General features: G+C 44.8%; 1 protein-coding gene across 1 annotated transcript; it reads left to right on the top strand.

The window, feature by feature from the left end:
* Positions 1-512: 512 nt before the first annotated feature.
* Positions 513-10,445, top strand: LOC148120485 (acyl-coenzyme A thioesterase 1). Its single transcript, XM_087911655.1, has 3 exons — positions 513-1,083; positions 6,868-7,070; positions 9,360-10,445. The coding sequence occupies exons 1-3, from the start codon at positions 528-530 to the stop codon at positions 9,936-9,938; spliced, it is 1,338 nt and encodes a 445-aa protein (XP_087767781.1). The 5' UTR covers positions 513-527; the 3' UTR covers positions 9,939-10,445.
* Positions 10,446-17,693: the final 7,248 nt, after the last annotated feature.

Genomic DNA, 17,693 nt, shown 5'->3' with positions numbered 1-17,693 from the left:
ACCCTAGTGGTGGAAATCCAACTTGACATGGATAGCAGCTAGATATGTATGCGTGTGTGGTGCGGGGAGGGAAGAGAGGGATGGGGAGGGGAGACATGATGACACGAGACACAACGCCCCTTCCCCAAGTGAAACCCAGGCTACCAGCAGCGCATCCCCTTCTTATTTACTAGCCCTACTATGCCTTTCAGATAAGGGAAATACATCGGGAAAACTGTGCCTTTCTAAAGGTCCTCAATATTTAACAACAGTCGAACTCCATAAACACTGAGCTGAACTGGAAATTTCGAGGGAAATTCTTGGTCAGAGACTAGGGGTTAAGAGGAAACTGGGCCATGCATGTTTCTTGAGGGAACCACCTGAATTTCAATGTGGAGCTGCAGCTTCTAATCTTTTCAGCTTGACTGTCATTGTGCTTTGACTTAAGACACCCTTTGGATTTCCAGGCGAGTCTTTGTTCTTACCAAACATTCTCCTTTTCTATCGGGAATCTTGAATTTGCACAAAGAAGCCTCAGAGATTGGAGGATGTGTCCGAGGCCAACCAATGGGAGTGGACCGAGTCGTCCCGCCCGCGACTACAACTCCAGGAGTTCAGTCCACCCGCTCCAACTCGTCCAGCTCGAGATGATGGCGACGCTGAGCTTGGAGCCCGCGGGCCGCAGCTGCTGGGACGAGCCGCTGAGCATCGCCGTGCGCGGCCTGGCCCCCGATCAGCCCGTCACGCTACGCGCCGCCCTGCGCGACGAGAAAGGCGCCCTCTTCCGCGCCCACGCGCGCTACCGCGCCGACCCCCACGGCGAGCTGGACCTGGCGCGCGCGCCCGCGCTGGGCGGCAGCTTCGCGGGGCTCGAGCCCATGGGGCTGCTCTGGGCCATGGAGCCCGATCGGCCCTTCTGGCGCTTGATCAAGCGCGACGTGCAGACGCCCTTCGTGGTGGAGCTGGAGGTGCTGGACGGCCACGAGCCCGACGGCGGGCGGCTGCTGGCGCGGGCTGAGCACGAGCGTCACTTCATGGCTCCCGGGGTGCGCCGCGTGCCCGTGCGCGAGGGTCGTGTGCGCGCCACGCTCTTCCTGCCTCCAGGTGAGCAGCCCTCCACCTTCCCTTGCTCAAAGTTCCTCTGTGATTTTAAGTGAAGAAAAAGGTAGCTCCCAATGACTTGGGACTCAGAGGAAAGGAGACTGGACCCAGCTGGAAGGGGCCTGTTATGATGATGCTGTTTCTCTGAAGCTGGTCCTTTATTCTGCTGCTAAGTTAAAAGACTTTTTAAGGAAAAGAACAGGACACTTGTAATATAAAATTAAAACTAGTGATAATAAACGGGGCTGAGGTGGCACACTCCTTTAATCCCAGCACTTGACAAGCAGAGGCAGACCCGTTTTTAAGTTTGAGGCCAACCTGGTCTACAGAGTGTGTTCCAGGACAGCCAGGCTACACAGATAAGCCCTGTCTCAAAAAATAAATAAATAAATACACACATAAATAAATAAATAAAAATAAAAATAAAAAATTGCCATCTTTAAATATTATTTTAAATGTTAAATTTGTTTTGAGCTGTGCGTTAGAGCACAGCAGGTTGGGACACCAAAGCAAAAGGCTGTCTTGAACTTTGGAGCTCAGGCTAGTCTGGTCAAGTCCTTTTCAAAACAAGGAATGTTTCTTTTCTTCCTTCCTTCCTTCCTTCCTTCCTTCCTTCTTTCCTTCCTTCCTTTCTTCCTCCTTCCTCTTCTTCATCCTCCTTCTTCTCCTCCTCTTCTGTTTTCCAATACAGGGTTTCCCTGTCCTGGAACTCGCTCTGTAAACCAGGCTGGCCTTAAACTCAGAGACCCACCTCCCTCTGCCTCCTGAATGCTAGGATTAAAGATGTGGACCACCACTGACTGGTCAAGGGATATTTCTGGCTTCTGCTGGTTTTCTTTCCATTCCCACACTAGGTTAAGATTTCTGTCAACTAGCAGTTAGACTGACAAGCTGAGATCATTGCATAGTCATACATAAAATGATGCTGACTTAGCCTCTTTAGTAACTGACGAAATGCAAAATAAAACGGCGAACTATATAGCATAGCTTCAAGAGTAACAAAGCTTTCAAAGCCTAACATTCCAACTCTTGTTAAACGCTTGGAGGAAGGGTCACTCAGTTCATAACTAGAGAGAGTGGGGGGTATGCATCCAGCTATTCTGGGAAGCAATTGCTTTTTAACTAGGTAGATCAATATGCAATTCTACCATTGTATGCACATGTGTACTGAAAGCTTGTTGCTTGGAAATAGTCCAAATGCCCCCACCTACCAATAATGAAGCTGATGAATGAATAGAGGCACATTTCTAGAAGTCAAAATAATCGTCCCTCAGCTTCTGTGCTCAACCCAAATGAAATCATAGGGAGACAAGCTCTCCAGTCGCTGGTCATTGTCCCTAGTGTTAGCAGCAAGGAGCCACAGAAGTGAGAAGCAGGAGCAACCATTAGTGGCATCCTCCAGTGTCACAGTCCTGCAGGCCTTGGGTATCAGGCCAAGACCAATGTTACATCCTTAGGTGCAAGAGGTGCAAGACCCTGAACCTCTGTAGCTTGACAACTTTCTGGAATCCTGGAATATTCTGGTGACCAGCAACGCCCCCCCCACCCCCCAGCTTTTGTTCTTCTTTAGTCTCGGCTCACTACTCTCTCTTGCTATCTCTCTATTTCCACATTTCTGATTCTTTCCCTGGCTACTCTTAAATCATTTGGCTGCTTCTTCAGCCAGCTGCCTGAACCCTCCCCAGCACAGCGGCGGCTGCCATGACAACTCAGGAAGCCTGCCCCTTGCCAGAGGATGGAGCTCCAGGCTAACACACTTGCCAGCTGCTTAGAAGTTGCAGTATCCATTCAGGAGCTGGGTGCCAGGTGCTGGGCACACACCAACACACAGAACTGCCGAGGGGTGAGAGCAGCCACCTGCGTTAGTGGTTTCACAACCTGCTCTGCTAAATGCTGAGCTGTCCTGACCTCTGCGGTTGCACTGGCTCTGCCTCATGCTCCCTGTGGTCTTTATGTTCCCAGCTTAACCTACATTGAAAGTAGGCAAGAAAAGACCACTCCAGAGAAGCCTTTGTCCAATGTTGAGCACCAGGAGAGGCAGGATTGAAAAGAATGTCTCTCTGAGGACTTGCTGAATAACCTGCTTGCCTTTGTTAGAGAAGGATCATCTGATCAATTACAGTCTAGCCTCTTAGCACCCATCACAATAACTCACAATAACTGAGATTGGTGTTTTAGACCAAGCACAGATTTACCTTCAGGTACAACTGCCAGACTAGTAGGGGAAATGCCCCCTCCACACACACACCAAGGTAGAAATGGTTATAACAGAAAGTCTGGTACAAGTTGTTTCTAAGGGCCCTGGCAATAGCTACACTGATGGCCGAAGATACAAAACAATCCCACACTAGTTCAGATTACATATAATAAAGAGTTATTTATTTAGGGGAGACTCACAGATCACTGTCCTAGATCACAGTCCTCTGCACGAGCGGGAAACAGGAACAGAGTCTAGCAGCCGGAAGTGAGAGCCGTAAGCAAAAGAGTGAGCCCAAGCTTTACACCTGCATTTATAATATGAAAGACCATGCCCCAGTGGTCTGAAGGAGTGGAAGGAGCTCCCACAGCACCTCCCCCTTTTGTTTAAATAAGAGAGTTCTAAACCCAATACAAAACTGTATACACTAGGAACAGATATTAAATATAAGATTAAAATTACAACCAGCATAAACAATATTAAGCAAGGAACATGTGCTAAAATGTTTTAATAAGCATTCTATCCTAAGGACTCTAAGTCTTGTATTGGAAACGGCTTGGCTAGATCAAAAGAGGATGGTAACTACGACTATCTAATCTTCAACCCCATCAAAGGCCTGAGAAGAGAGATAATATTACTTGAGTAGGCAAGCAGCTTCTAAAATGTGCAGTGGATAACAGAGATGACTGGCTGCCTGAGCAATCACCCAAAGTCTCATTTGCAATGTTGAAGCAATCACCTTTGTCTATGGCCTAGAGTAACTTACAGACCATTTTCAGAGGCAGGAAAAATTTCAAAACCATCTTACCCTGTCTTGGCAAGATTTGACACTTTTTTTTTGTATGCTGTTCAGTCTGGACATTGTGCACTTTGCCAGTGGTTGAGGCATGGTCAGTTCCTTGCCCAAAGGCCAGTTTGGACTGTCTTTGGTCCTCAACACTCTCTTGGGAATAGATCAGTGTTGCCAGGAGCAATTGTATCTCACATCAACAGAATCCTGAGTTATTTAAATGCCATGTTCTACAGATCTTTGAAGTGGTTGAAGGTTACTTATTTATGCAGAATACAATCTCTATGTATCCAAAGAACCTAATTAGTCTGACTAAAAGTATAACAAACATGAATGACTATTGACCTATAATACTTAATACCCATATATATATCAAAGATTAAGGTTTTATATCAGAATATTGAACAGTCTTTAAAAAACTGTGCAGTAAAGGAGGACAATGACATCAAAATGTAAACAATGTATAAATAGCTTAATCAGAGGTAAAAATATATAATGCAATATGATGAATATATCCTAAAATTGTATCAATGTCCAAAATGTCTTAAACAGAGGTAGAAATATGCATTCATACAATATGACAAAATAGCTTTGCATTGGTGTACAAATATTGTAAACAGAAATAACAAATATAATTTGAACTTGTATCAATATACAAGAAACTATACCAGTGTAAATTGTCCATAAATAATAGCTCACACGTATTTACTCTATTACTCACTATTATTATTAGTGTAAATAATTTCACACTAAATTATCTATTATCCCATTCAATCTTCCTTTTTTATTTTATTTTTGAGATCTCTAGGCCTACATAATTTCCACTCCAACCCCCCCCCCCCAGCCCTATGTGAGTAATAATCAATCCCTAAATGGTGTCTCTAACTGTGAGGACAAACTTTGTTAGGAGAGGGGATGTGACTTTCTAGAATTGCTTCCATTGTCCAGCTCCTAAGCCAGCTCTTATTTTTAAGTAGAGATGTATACATGTCCAAATAATCAAATTTTACCATGCAGATAATACAGCATCATAAGGCAGATTTCTCTTTGCTTGTTGATTCTTTCTGGATAGTTATCTTTTTATCTTTAGGCATCTAGGTGTCCAAGGTCTCTCCACTCTTTGAAGATGAATATTTTCCTGCAAAGACAAGAACAGAACCTGCCCCAACCCTTCTGAGGTTTTCTTAGCACCTGTATGATTGTCACCTCTGTGGATAAGCCGTCATTTCTCTTCATCAAGAGGTTCTCTTTTTCAAACCAAATCTTTATCAATTTTGATGGTATCCATAGCTTTTCTTCTCCTGTGGAAACAAGAGTGAAACCCCTTCCCCAGTGTAGCTTATCTGGTTTCCATTTTGAGGTCAGCACATCTTTGAAATATACAGACTGATTTAATTCAGAAGGTTTTTCTATTATCCAATGTCTCTTTGTTGTTGCTGTGCAGTTGCAGCCACGTGACAGAGAGAAGCTGGCAGCAGGCAACAGCACGTATTGCTTACTTAGGTACTGAAATATATGCTTTGTTTAACAAATTAAGAACAAATTAACGTGATCAAACGATTCCAAGAGTTGGGGCCCAGGTTAAAGAGAAAACCGAAAGTTTTCTGTCAATGTTAGTTGCAGACTGTGTGTACTGCAGGGATTGCAGGCAGCAGTGTGTGGGTTGCGAGCTGGGGAGCGCTGAGTAGCAACCTGCTGTATCTGAGGGCCAGCTCAAGCTACAGGTAGGAGAGTCAGTGCCCAACGCGCCAAGCAGCTGGCGGGGCCCATACCAAAAAGTGTGAACTGGTTCCCATGTTCGGGTGACAGATAAAGGCAGAAGATGCAAAATAATCCCACGCTAGTTTAGAATTATATTTAATACATTTATGTAGGGGAGACTTACAGATCACTGTCCTAGATCACAATCCTCTGCGTGAGCAGGAAACAGGAATAAAGTCTAGCAGCTGCAAGCGAGAGCCATAAGCAAGACAGCAAGCGCAGGCTTTGCAACTGCATTTATAGTATAAGAGACCACACCCAAGTGGGCTGGTATCTTAAAGGCTATTGGCTGAAGGAGCGGAAGGAGTTTCCACAGCACTGGCACCATAATGTTTTTTGTTTTGTTTTGTTTTTATTCTTTGCTCTTTTGGGGGATCCTGCTACCTCCCAAATAAATGCATGAAGTCTTATTCTTACTTAGGAATAAGTAATGCCTGGCCTTAGTTTGACTTGTTTCTAGCCTGATTTTCTTAACTTAAATTCTCCCATCTATCTTTTGTCTCTGGGCTTTTCCTTTCTATATACCTTTCCTTCTTACTCGGTGACTTGCTGTGTAGCTGGGTGGCTGCCCCTGGAGGCCTCCTTTCCTCCTTTTCTTACTCCTCTCTCTTCTCTTTTTCTCCTTCTATTTATTCTATCTGTATGCCAGGCCCACCTATCCTTTCTCCCGCCTAGTTATTGGTTGTCCAACTCTCTATTAGACCAATCAGGTGTTTTAGACAGAGTAACACAGCTTCACAAAGATAAACAAATGCAACATAAAAGAATGCAACACATCTTTGTATCATTAAACAAATGTTCCACAGTACAAACAAATGTAACACATCTTCAACTCATGTTACACAACAATAACGCCCAGCGGTGGTGTTTGTGTGGTCATCTCATGGAGTGTTCGGGATGGCTGGTGCTGGCACAAGGGTAGGTGAGCTCTTAGACTACTATTCCTTTTGTTCAAGGTGGTCAAGACTGCAAAGAAGAGTTCAATACCTGTTGATTGTTAAATACTTCTTAATAATGCTTAGTTTTGTTTCTTCCCCAGAACCTGGGCCCTATCCTGGGATCGTGGATCTTTTTGGAGTTGGAGGTGGCCTTCTGGAATATCGAGCAAGTCTGCTGGCTGGAAGGGGTTTTGCAGTCTTGGCTCTGGCTTATTATAACTACGATGACCTCCCCAAGAGCATGGAGGCCATGCGCATGGAGTACTTTGAAGAAGCTGTGGACTACCTGCTTAGTCACCCTGAGGTTAGATCTCCCTCAGATTTTACTGGGCTCTATCAGACCTCATCATGTACTTGATTTCACAGAACGAGTGAACTGATGACAGCCTCTCTGTATTTCACAAAGAGCCCAAGCCCATTGAGATTTCTAGGTTTGCTACAAGTAAAGAGATAGAAAAATAGGGCCCTCCCCAGCCAGTGCTCATTCAAATGATGTGCTCAGCAGGGCTCTCCTGCCTGTGCCCCCATGTCCCTGTGCCCCCATGTCCCTGTGCCCCCATGTCCCTGTGTCCCCGTGTCCCTGTGCCCCCGTGTCCCTGTGCCCCCGTGTCCCTGTGCCCCCGTGTCCCTGTGCCCCCGTGTCCCTGTGCCCCCGTGTCCCTGTGCCCCCGTGTCCCTGTGCCCCCATACCCTTGTGTTCCCATACCCTTGTGTGAGCAGAGGTGGAAGCACTGGGTGAACTTGACAGTCAGCAGCAGGAGACCAGGGTGCACTGAGCTTTCTAGCTTCAGCACAGCACAGGCTGGGTGCTAATCCTGGCTTGTTTTATAATTTTATAACCAGAACTTGAAGTGGCTGGAAGCGTTGGCACTCTTTGAGAAGTGGAGCCAGGGTGGGCTGCATCTAGAGAGAAGTTTAAGAGCAGATTTTTGCCAATTTCGCACTCCACAATTTTGGCACTTCTGTTTCTCCGTTGATAAGTAGATATCCTAGTTTCATCTATTTTTGCAGTGGTTAAAAATACAAATACCACAACAAAAGCAACTCATGGGGAACGGGCTTCTTTAAACTCATAGTCCATTGAGGTAGGGAAGTCACAGGGGCAGATGCTGGTCATACCATCTTCAGGTTTCATCTTCATACCATATTATCTTCAGAATCGGAGAGCCAAGAATCCATGCATGCAGCTCTTCTTTTCCAGTTTTATACAGCCTAGGGTCTGGCTCTAGAAATAGCGCCACCTACATTCAAGGTAGGTATTCCCACCTCAGTTAGTGAAATTAAGAAATTCCCTTAAGGGGTTAGAGAGATGGCTCAGGGGTTAAGAGTACTGATTGCTCTTCCTGAAGTTCTGAGTTCAGTTCCCAGCAACCACATGGTGGTTCAAAACCATTTATAATGGGATCTGATGTTTTCTTCTAACATGCAGGTTTACATGCAGAGCACACATACATAAAATATAAATAAAAAAGAGAAAGGATCCCCTTAAAGACATGTCTATAGGTCAACCCAGCCTAGGTTCCTTGATTTAACTCCCTCCCCACGTATGTCTAGATTGTGTCAAGTTGACAATTAAAAAATTTCATAGTACGGTAATTAAAACATATTTGATCATGTAATTACTAGTATTTTAGTGGGGCGTTACATTTTAAAGTGGTCAAGGATACTGTTGCCAGAGGGGAGGGGTAGAAAGAAGAGAAAGAAAGAGAAAGTGATTTATTGATTGATTGATTGATTGATTGTTTTCTATGAGAGGTCAGCCAAATAGCCATTGGCTTATAACCCAGAGGCCCCTGGGATTCAGGACAGGGGCAGTCCTTGTGGGATGGTGCCCAGAAGGCACAGAGTAGGGACCGGAAGAAAGGAAAGTACAACAGACATCTTTCCACAGGTTTAGCAGGGAACCAGGAAGAGAACAGAGTCATAACTAGCATGGCCTAGGGTACAGGGCTGTGAGGACATAGAAGAGGCCCAGAGCAGAGAGGACCTGGAGGACCAGCAGAGAGAAGTCAGGAGGAGAGAAGCCCGGAAGTGAGTGTGGGAGGCCAACCCTGGAGCAAGACAGTGGACAGCATCCCAAACCCAAGGAGAGGTGGCCCCTGTGGGACGTCTGAGAGCTCGAGCAGCCGTGGGAATAGGTAGAGCGGGGAGTGAGGAAATGAGACATTCCTCCTATGGCTTCTGTTTTCTCACTGTCGTATGAAAAGCTGAAGGTGGGGCATGTGGGGCTCAAGAGGCTGAGGAGGTAGGAGAGGGTGTGAGGTGGTCCTCTGGAGACGGGGGAAGCCAAACACCAGTGATGCATGGCAGGGCTGATGGGCACATGGGTGCTCGAGTCAAATGAAAGGTCAGCCAGCAGGAATGTTTGTTTTCCTTAGTTTCTTGGGGTTCATTGTCTCAATAGTCTAATGACCAAAAGGAGAGGTGCAGTGTCTTCTTAGGGAATCTTCATTCCTGCTAGAATGGTTTAAAAAAATAGATTCCAGATGTTGGCTGTGGTCCATGTACTTTTCCAACTGGGCCTACTCGCTGTTTGATACTGTTCCTGGATTAATTCTCTCTCTCTCTTTTTTTTTTAAAATATTTTTCTCAGGTAAAAGGTCCAGGAATTGGGATTCTTGGGATTTCCAAAGGGGGTGAACTTGGCCTTGCTATGGCCTCCTTCCTGAAGGGCATCAAAGCTGCTGTCTTCATCAATGGCTCTATGGTCGCTGTTGGGAACACCATAAGCTACAAGGATGAGACTATCCCTCCAGTGTCTCATCTGAGAGATCAAATCAAAGTGACCAAAGATGGCCTCTTGGATGTTGTGGAAGGGCTTCAAAGCCCTTTGGTAGAGACGAAGAGCGTCATCCCTGTGGAAAGGTCTGACACCACCTTCCTGTTCCTGGTGGGTCAGGATGACCACAACTGGAAGAGCGAGTTCTATGCCAATGAGATCTCCAAGCGCTTACAGGCCCATGGAAAGGAGAAGCCCCAGGTCATCCTCTACCCAGAAGCGGGGCACTATATTGAGCCCCCTTACTTCCCGCTGTACAAGGCTGGCATGCACGTCCTGGTGGGTACTAATATCACCTTTGGAGGGGAGCCCAAGCCTCATGCCATGACCCAGGTGGATGCGTGGCAGCAACTTCAGACTTTCTTCCACAAACACCTGGGTAGTAAGAATTAGGGGGTTATGAGCTGGAGAGATGGCTCAGCCATTAAAGGCTAGGCTCACAACAAAACTAAAAGAATTAGGGGGTGACTCCTCAAATATTATCCATTGTCTGATGGTTTGGCGGGGGGAAGTTCAAACACATTGTAAAAACATCAGTTAAGATTACTTTATCTATGTGGTGGCGCACGCATTTAATCCCAGCACTCGGGAGGCAGAGGCAGGTGGATCTTTGTGAGTTTGAGGCCAGCCTGGTCTACAAGAGCTAGTTCCAGGACAGGCTCCAAAGCGACAGAGAAACCCTGTCACAAAAAAATAAAAAAAGAATGATTTTATGTAATCAGTGCTGAACATAGGGCTTATGCAAGGCTAGAAATGTGGTTCAGTGGTAGAGTATATGACTGTCTTGTGAAGTCTCCGGGTTCAATCCCAAGTGCTGTAGGAAAATAGACAAATGTTTTATGAAAACTGTACATATTCAAGAAATTGTGCTCAGAATAAAAAGAACACCATGAATAGTCACACTGTTGTGTCATTAAAGATTATGTCCTTTAATTCTTGGGGTGGTGTTGCTGTTATCATCTTCCTTCCAAAAAGTGACTTTGAGGGTCCCTTTTCAGATGCTTAACACATTACAAGCAGCAGCGGAAAGAAGGCTTTTGTTGCACACATATCCAACAAGAACACCTGTTGTTTTAACAAAAATCTCAATCATTTAATTTTATCTGTAAAGACTGGGAATCAGATGCTGGGGTGAAAACCTGCTAGCTCAGAGAGGCAGAGAAAGCACCCAGATGACCTTTCTCCTCTGGAATTGTCCCAGAAAGAGGCCTTTCCTATGCCATCTCAAACAAAACTCAAACTGGATGTCCCTCTTTTCTATTCTCTCTCTCTCTCTCTCTCTCTCTCTCTCTCTCTCTCTCTCTCTCCACTCTCCTGACTTCCTCCTGCTCTCTATGTTTTTTTCTGTCAACATGCTGCTTGCTCTGCCTCTTGACCTATTGTTGGTTTTATTTTATCCTGTTTAGCAGACAGCTTTCGGTTAAAGGTGTGTGCTAGGGCTGAGCCACACCACAACTAGAAGCAGATTTTTCCAGTAAATAGTGCAATCGATCTTGGGGATCACCGTGTGATTGAATAGTCTACAACAAACATCGATTTTACAAGGCAAACCAACAATGGTAAAAGAATCCCCTTCATATGATGTATGATGAGCTCTGTGCCATGACAACACTTGGGGATGGTGAGCATTCCATCTGGGAAGCCATAGAGCAGCTGGGGAAGGAAATGGAGAGTCTAGGATCCCATGTTGTGTCAACCTTCAAATCTGAGAGGCAAGGAAGGGAATGTGTGTAACAAACACTCTTGTTCCCACCCATTTAGCACACAACAGCCCACTAGTTAGCTATTGGTCTTGTCAGCAAGGGAAGAATGATTTCTTTACTCAGTGCTAGGTTCATGGTTGAGCCCTGCTCTTACAATACAAGACAGGTTGTCAGGAGAAAAGTGTATAAACTTAATTAATAAAAGTGATGCCTTCAGACACAAAGTCTCAAAGCAGTATTGTTGGGGGAAGGGTTGCTTGTTTGTCCCAGCAACTCAGCCACAAAATAACCACTCAGAAAACCATATCATTTGCAATACTGTTTGGCCAATAGCTTAAGTGTATTTCTAGCTAATCTCATATCCTAAACAAACCCATCTCTATTATTCTGTATATTGCCACGTGGCTGTGGCTTACCAGCTAAAGTTCCCAGCTTCTGTCTCAGGTGGCAGATCCACAGCTTCTCTCTGACTCTACCTTCTTCCTCTGAGCATTCAGTTCCATCTTCCCTGCCTACCTAACTTCTGCTCTGCTATAGGTCCAAAGCAGTTTTTTATTCATTAACCAATAAAAACAACACATAGACAGAAGGACCTCCCACACCACAGTCTGGAATCCTGTGTGTTTAGCTGCTCAGTGTGATGGGAAGTACATAGCTTAGAAACATTTTTGGGAAAGAAGTAAGACCTGATGGTAATTAGCTGGAGGTGAGGAATGTAGGAAGGTGTGTCCCTTGGCTTCTCTTGCTGTGATAAAATGCCATGACCGAAGGCAGTTCGGGGAGGAAAGGGTTTACTTGGCTCATAGCTCCACATAACTGTCCATCATTCAAACAGTCAGGCCAGGAACCCAGGGCAAGAATCTGACTGGAGGCAGGAACTGAAGCAGAAGCCGTGGAAGGTACAGTTACGGGATTTCTGTTTGTCACTTCTTCAGCCTGCTTTCCACTACTTGCCCAGGATCACCTGGCCAGTAGTGGCACCACCCAAAGTATTGGGCGCCTCCCCTATCAGTTATTAATAAAGGACAAATGTCCCCAGACTTGCCTACCGGCAATCTGTTTGCAGGCATTTTCTCCACCGAGGTTTCTTTTTTCCCAGATAACCCTGGTTCCTGTCAAACAAACAAAAGTCAACAAGCAGTAGGGCATTCGTGTTCAGAGTCCTTTCTGTTTCCTTATCTGAGTAAGGAGGCTTCCTTCTTTCCTCTCTCTCTCTCTCTCCCTGCCACCCCCACCCCCGCACTTCCCTTATGTACGGCCACGCTACGCTATGTGGCCACAGTTGGACTGGAACTTGATACCCTCATGCCTCAGCTTCACGAGTCCCGAGCTGACAGTGATGTACTGCCACCCCTGACAAGAGGTCCCTTTCTCTGGGCTGTTTTTTTTTTCCTGAATGATGTTCCTTTGGAATAGGGAGGGAACTTTGAAGCAAGGTCTTATGAAGTGCATAGGGAGAAGTAGGAGAGACAGTCACAGTAAAATGTCTGATATTCCATCACCTGTCTTGCCAAGGAAGAACAGTCCACTCAGCTTCTGAGACCAGGACGCAGTCATCGGGCAGGGAGAGCAGCCAGTGCAACTTGGTGAGAGTCTCCCGATTGTGTCTGGCAGTTGGCTCCGCTGTACTCTCTGAGTACTCCACACATAACGGGTACAAACATTTTCCATACAGATTTCTCTAAAATCTGCATCAGCCTTTTTGACTTCAGGCTGCAGGGATTTGGGGGAAAGAGCAGTTTTTGCTTTCAGTATTTTTTTTGACAGAAGAGTGTGAGAAAAAAATTGGATATATTAGAATCCTAGCCAAATTCTGGGGTTGAGGACTAGAGGGAACTAGAGATCAGATTCGGTTTATTAGGGTAGGTAGCCTAGTGCCTGATGTCCATCGGGTTCTGCTACAGTCTTCCCCTCCCTCCTCTCCTTCCACTTGCAATCCTCCTGCCTCAGCCTTCTGAGCACTGGGAAATAGGTATGCTTTATAAACATAAGGTTGAGAAGTTCTTTAGTGAGTCTCCCACATTTGTTTAATTTGTTTAATTCTTACTCAGCAATCAAGATTCAATCGTACATGCGATTTTCATGAGGCACTCAAGAAAACTAGAGTTTGTTTGTTGAAATAGCTGGGAAGGTATCTACCTTATCAAAGCTGTAGAAAAGGATCCACGTGAAGATGGTCCACGAGCCTCTGAGGGCACATCAGGGCTGTCAACAGACTGCAAGGCGACAGATAAGAGAACGAGGCAGTCGTTTTCAAATTCATTTTATATTAACCTACAGCATAAATTGAACTAGAAAAATGTAATTGAAATCCATAGAAGGCAAGTATGTAAAATGTACCGGCTTCCTCTTCTGGGTCAGATATCTTTACTGAGTCTCTTGCGGTAAGCAAAAAGTCCTAGGTGAAGGGTCTTAAAGGGTTTGATGAGCTGAGAGGAATAAAGTAAACTTCTCGGAGTGGGGTGTGAGTGATGCTGGAGATGCAGAGGAAGCAGACTGCCACCACAGCCAGCTTATTGTCAGCTGGACCTGAAACTCAGAATTACAGCCCTGATACATCTCACAAAAGGCATCACGTTCACATTCAATGATATTCACGCATGATTTCACTAAGGGAAAAATACTGATATCATTAAAGAAAAACAAAACGAAAAAAATCTCAAAACTATACCAAAAAACCCAAAACAAAACAAAATTAAAAAATTAAAAACAGTCAGGCCGTGGTGGTTCATGCCTTTAGTCCGAGTACTTGGGAGGCAGAGGCAGGTGGGTCTCCATGAGTCCAAGGCCAGTCTGGTCTACAGAGTGAGTTCCAGGATAGCTAGGGCTACACAGAGAAACCCTGTCTTGAAGGAAAAAAAGATGATAGAAAGAAAAAATGAAGGAAGGAAGGAGGGAAAGATAGAAGGAAGAAAGGAAGGAGGAAGGCAGGCAGGCAGGAAAGAAGGCAGGAAGGCAGGCAGGCAGGAAGGAACTAGTATACATACCAGAAACTATGAAGCTATGAAGCCATGAAAGATTTCCTAAATTCTAATTTCCCCCTGAAGTCTCAGATTCATCACTGATAACAAAGTTGTTTTCCTTTAAGTACCAGACTGATAGGGTTCTTTTTTTGAGAAAATGTCTCCCTAATATATAAGTCTTCATGACAATCATTCTGTCAAGTGGACTAAAACCCTGATATGTATACATAGTATTGTATTGGAGAAATTTTATCGCTTGTCTGGGAAGATGGATCATCAGGTAACGTGCTGCCATGCAAGCCTGGTGACCTGAGTTCAATCCCAGGAAACCATGAAAAGTGGAAGGAGGGAACCGATTCCACAAAACCGTCCTCTACCTCTCTACCCATGATGCTGCATGCTCTGTCTGTCTTTCTCGCTTTCTTTCTCTCTCCCTCTCTTCTTCTTCCTCTCTTCTTCTCCCCCTCTTACACACATATCTTTCTTAAAGTTTTGTTTTATTTATTATTTTATGTGTATGGGTGTTTAACCTGCGTATACATCTATGCACCGAGTGTGCAGTGCCCACAGAGGCCAGAAGAGGGCGTTCGGTTCTCTGGAACTGGAGCTACAGATGTTTGTCGGTGCTGGGAATCGAACCCATATCATCTGGAAGAGGAGCCCGTGCTTTTAGTCACTGAGTCGTTACCCTAGCCCCCATAAAATAAAAGGATTAAAAGAATAATAGAATTCTTACAGGGAAACAAGGAAAAGACAAAGAACCCGCACACACTGTCAATGGGATCTTGTGTCATTTTCCAAGGTTAAGTACAGCTCTGTTACCCGATCCAGCTATTCCAGTCCTAATATAAACACAAGAGAATCGAGAGCATATGGACATACAAAAGCTCACAAACAAATGTTCATAATGGCTAAAAAAGCAGGTCAACCCAAATACATAGTACATTCCAGGTCAGTCATAGCTACACAAACAGTCTTCCCCTCAACACCCCAAAAGGAGTAGTTGCATATCCAGGGGCTGGGAAGGATAATGGCTTAGATTCCCTGGCACCTATGCAAGTCACAGAAACTAGATACAAAAAATTGCATATTATATTATTGCCTTTATAATAAATATACAGGAAAAAAACGAGTATAGAGAGAAAACAAATAAATGGTTTTCTGCATCTGCATACAGAGAGAATTTTGGGTGAATGGGAAATGACTACTAGTGGGCAGGGTTTCCTCCTGAGTAATAAAAATGCTGCAAAACTAGCCAATATTGGTAGCGAGAAGCTTCAGGGCTATCTCCCAAATACTGAATTGTACAGAGAAACAAATTACGTTGTATAGGTTATATCATATAGAAATGGTACCTTTTATTTTTTTAAGATTTATTTACTTTTATGTGCACAAGTGTTTGGTACATATGTATGCACACCATTTGTGTACCTGGTGCTCTTAGTGGGTCAGAAGAGGACATTGGATCCCCTGGGGCTGGAGTTATAGGTAGTTGTGGATTTGGGGAACCAAACCCAGGTCTTCTGCAAGAACAACAAGTGCTCTTAACTGTGGAGTCATCTCTGCAGCTCCTTGCTGCTGTTATTTTTTAAAATTAGACATATTCATAAAATTCGAATTCCTGTAAATGCAAACTGATTAAGTTAAGGGGGAGTCTTCTCTCTGTAAGCTTTAACCATTGGCAAAACAACAACAAAGTCAGGGGTCAGGCACAATAAAACTATAAAGAGAACTAAGGGATTAGAAATTTATTTTAAAATTTTTACATGAGGTGTGTGTATGTGTGTGTGTGTGTGTGAGTGCATGTGCGTGCGTGCGTGTATGCGCTTGTGGAGGCAAGAAGAGGGCATCAGATCTGTCCCATGGAGATGGGCTTACAGGGCTTACATCTAACGGGGGCTCTAAAAACTAAACTCCAGTCTTCTGTAAGAGCAGTTATGTGCTCTTAACCACTGAAGCATCTCTCCAGGTACCTCTTCCCTCCAGCCACCCCACCCCTTTAGGTATCCCATCCCTACAGCCACCCTACCCCTTCAGGTATCCCATCCCCCCCAGTTGTTAGCCTCCGCACTTTTCTGTGAATACCCAGGCCCGATTCAGGCGAGCGCTTTCCTGAACCGAGTCCACGAGAATAGACTACTGTCCTAAGGGTTTAAACACACAGACACACAAGAGACCGGGCTCGTTCACCAAAGAGCAAGTGGTAAATGGCAACTTTATTAAGCATAAGTCGGGTATATATACTGTGGGGCTGAAAGACACCAGCCGCCCATCAGGAACAGGGAAAGAGAAAAATCAGGCGGCTGCGCCCAAGGTCAGAGAGCAGTTGATCAGGAAAAGAGGAAGCCAGGTGGCCATGCTCAGGGTCAGAGAGCAGCTGACCCAGGAACCTTGCCTGCAGCGAGAACCTTGCTTGCAGGTGGAATTACCATAACAGAAGAGGGAGAGTTCTCTCTAAGCTATACCCTTGGGCTGTGGAGCAGAGGAACCAGGGAACCAGAGGTCAAACAGCCCTGCATATCGCCAAGATCAAAAGGGAAAAAGACCTGTGTACCTACACCCAGTCACCCCATCCCTATAGCCACCCTACCCCTCCAGGTACCCCATCCCTCCAGCCACTCCCGAATTGAAGGCCCCAAATGAGTACACATTTGAAGATGGTGTTTACCTCTGAGTGTGATGAGAGTGGAGCACGTAGGAGATTCAGAGATGGGTACCATACCCTAACACCACGTGCCAATCATATTATTGTTCTTCAAAGCTTCAAATGTTTTACAATGATTTGTTTAATTTCACTAATTAGTGTTTATGAAAAGTAACAAAAATTCTTAAGAGGCAGAGTCTCACTTCGTAGTCCTGCCTATTCTGGAACTTACTATGTAAACCAGGCTGGCCTTGAACTCACAGAGATCTGCTTGCCTCTACCTCCCAAGTGCTGGGATTAAAGGCACCTTGTGATAGCACACCTATCCAGTAGCAAAAAATTTAAAAGAGGAGGGGGAGGAAAGGAAGGAAGAGATGGAGAGAGGGAGAGCAGCCACAGGCTGAAAACAATGGTAAAATAAGTATGTAATTAAAGACATAATCTGTAACAGATAATTAACTCTTAAAACTCAACAAAAAAGAAAGTCTGATTAGAAATTGGGTACAAGGTGTAGATAGATGCTTCACAAATAAGGTCATAGAGACGGCAGATAAGCATATGAAAAAATGCTGACACCATATGATCAAAGACTTACAAATTAAAACAGGCTATGTAGTTACGAGAATAGCTGAAATATAAAGCACAGACAACAAATACCAACAGCCATGAACAATATAAACTGTCCTTGCTGGTGGAAATGCAGATGGGTACAACCTTTTCAGAAGTGGGCTTGTCACTGCCACCGTTTGATCAGCAAGCAAAATCCTTGGTGTTTACCCAAAGTCATGTCCACAAAATGCAAACTGATGTTTGTAGGAGTTTTTGAATGCTTAGAGCA

This window comes from Myodes glareolus, chromosome 11 (assembly GCF_982192425.1).
Source record: "Myodes glareolus chromosome 11, mMyoGla1.1, whole genome shotgun sequence".
Lineage (NCBI taxonomy): Eukaryota > Metazoa > Chordata > Mammalia > Rodentia > Cricetidae > Myodes > Myodes glareolus.
The sequence above is the reverse complement of the archived record's forward strand: the minus strand, read 5'-3'. Positions and strand labels throughout refer to the sequence as shown.

Coding starts and splice junctions, on each gene's coding strand:
- LOC148120485 (XM_087911655.1), top strand. CDS start 528: ATGTGTCCGAGGCCAACCAATGGGAGTGGACCGAGTCGTCCCGCCCGC. Junction 1,084..6,867: donor CACGCTCTTCCTGCCTCCAG/GTGAGCAGCCCT, acceptor TTTCTTCCCCAG/AACCTGGGCCCTATCCTGGG. Junction 7,071..9,359: donor ACCTGCTTAGTCACCCTGAG/GTTAGATCTCCC, acceptor TATTTTTCTCAG/GTAAAAGGTCCAGGAATTGG.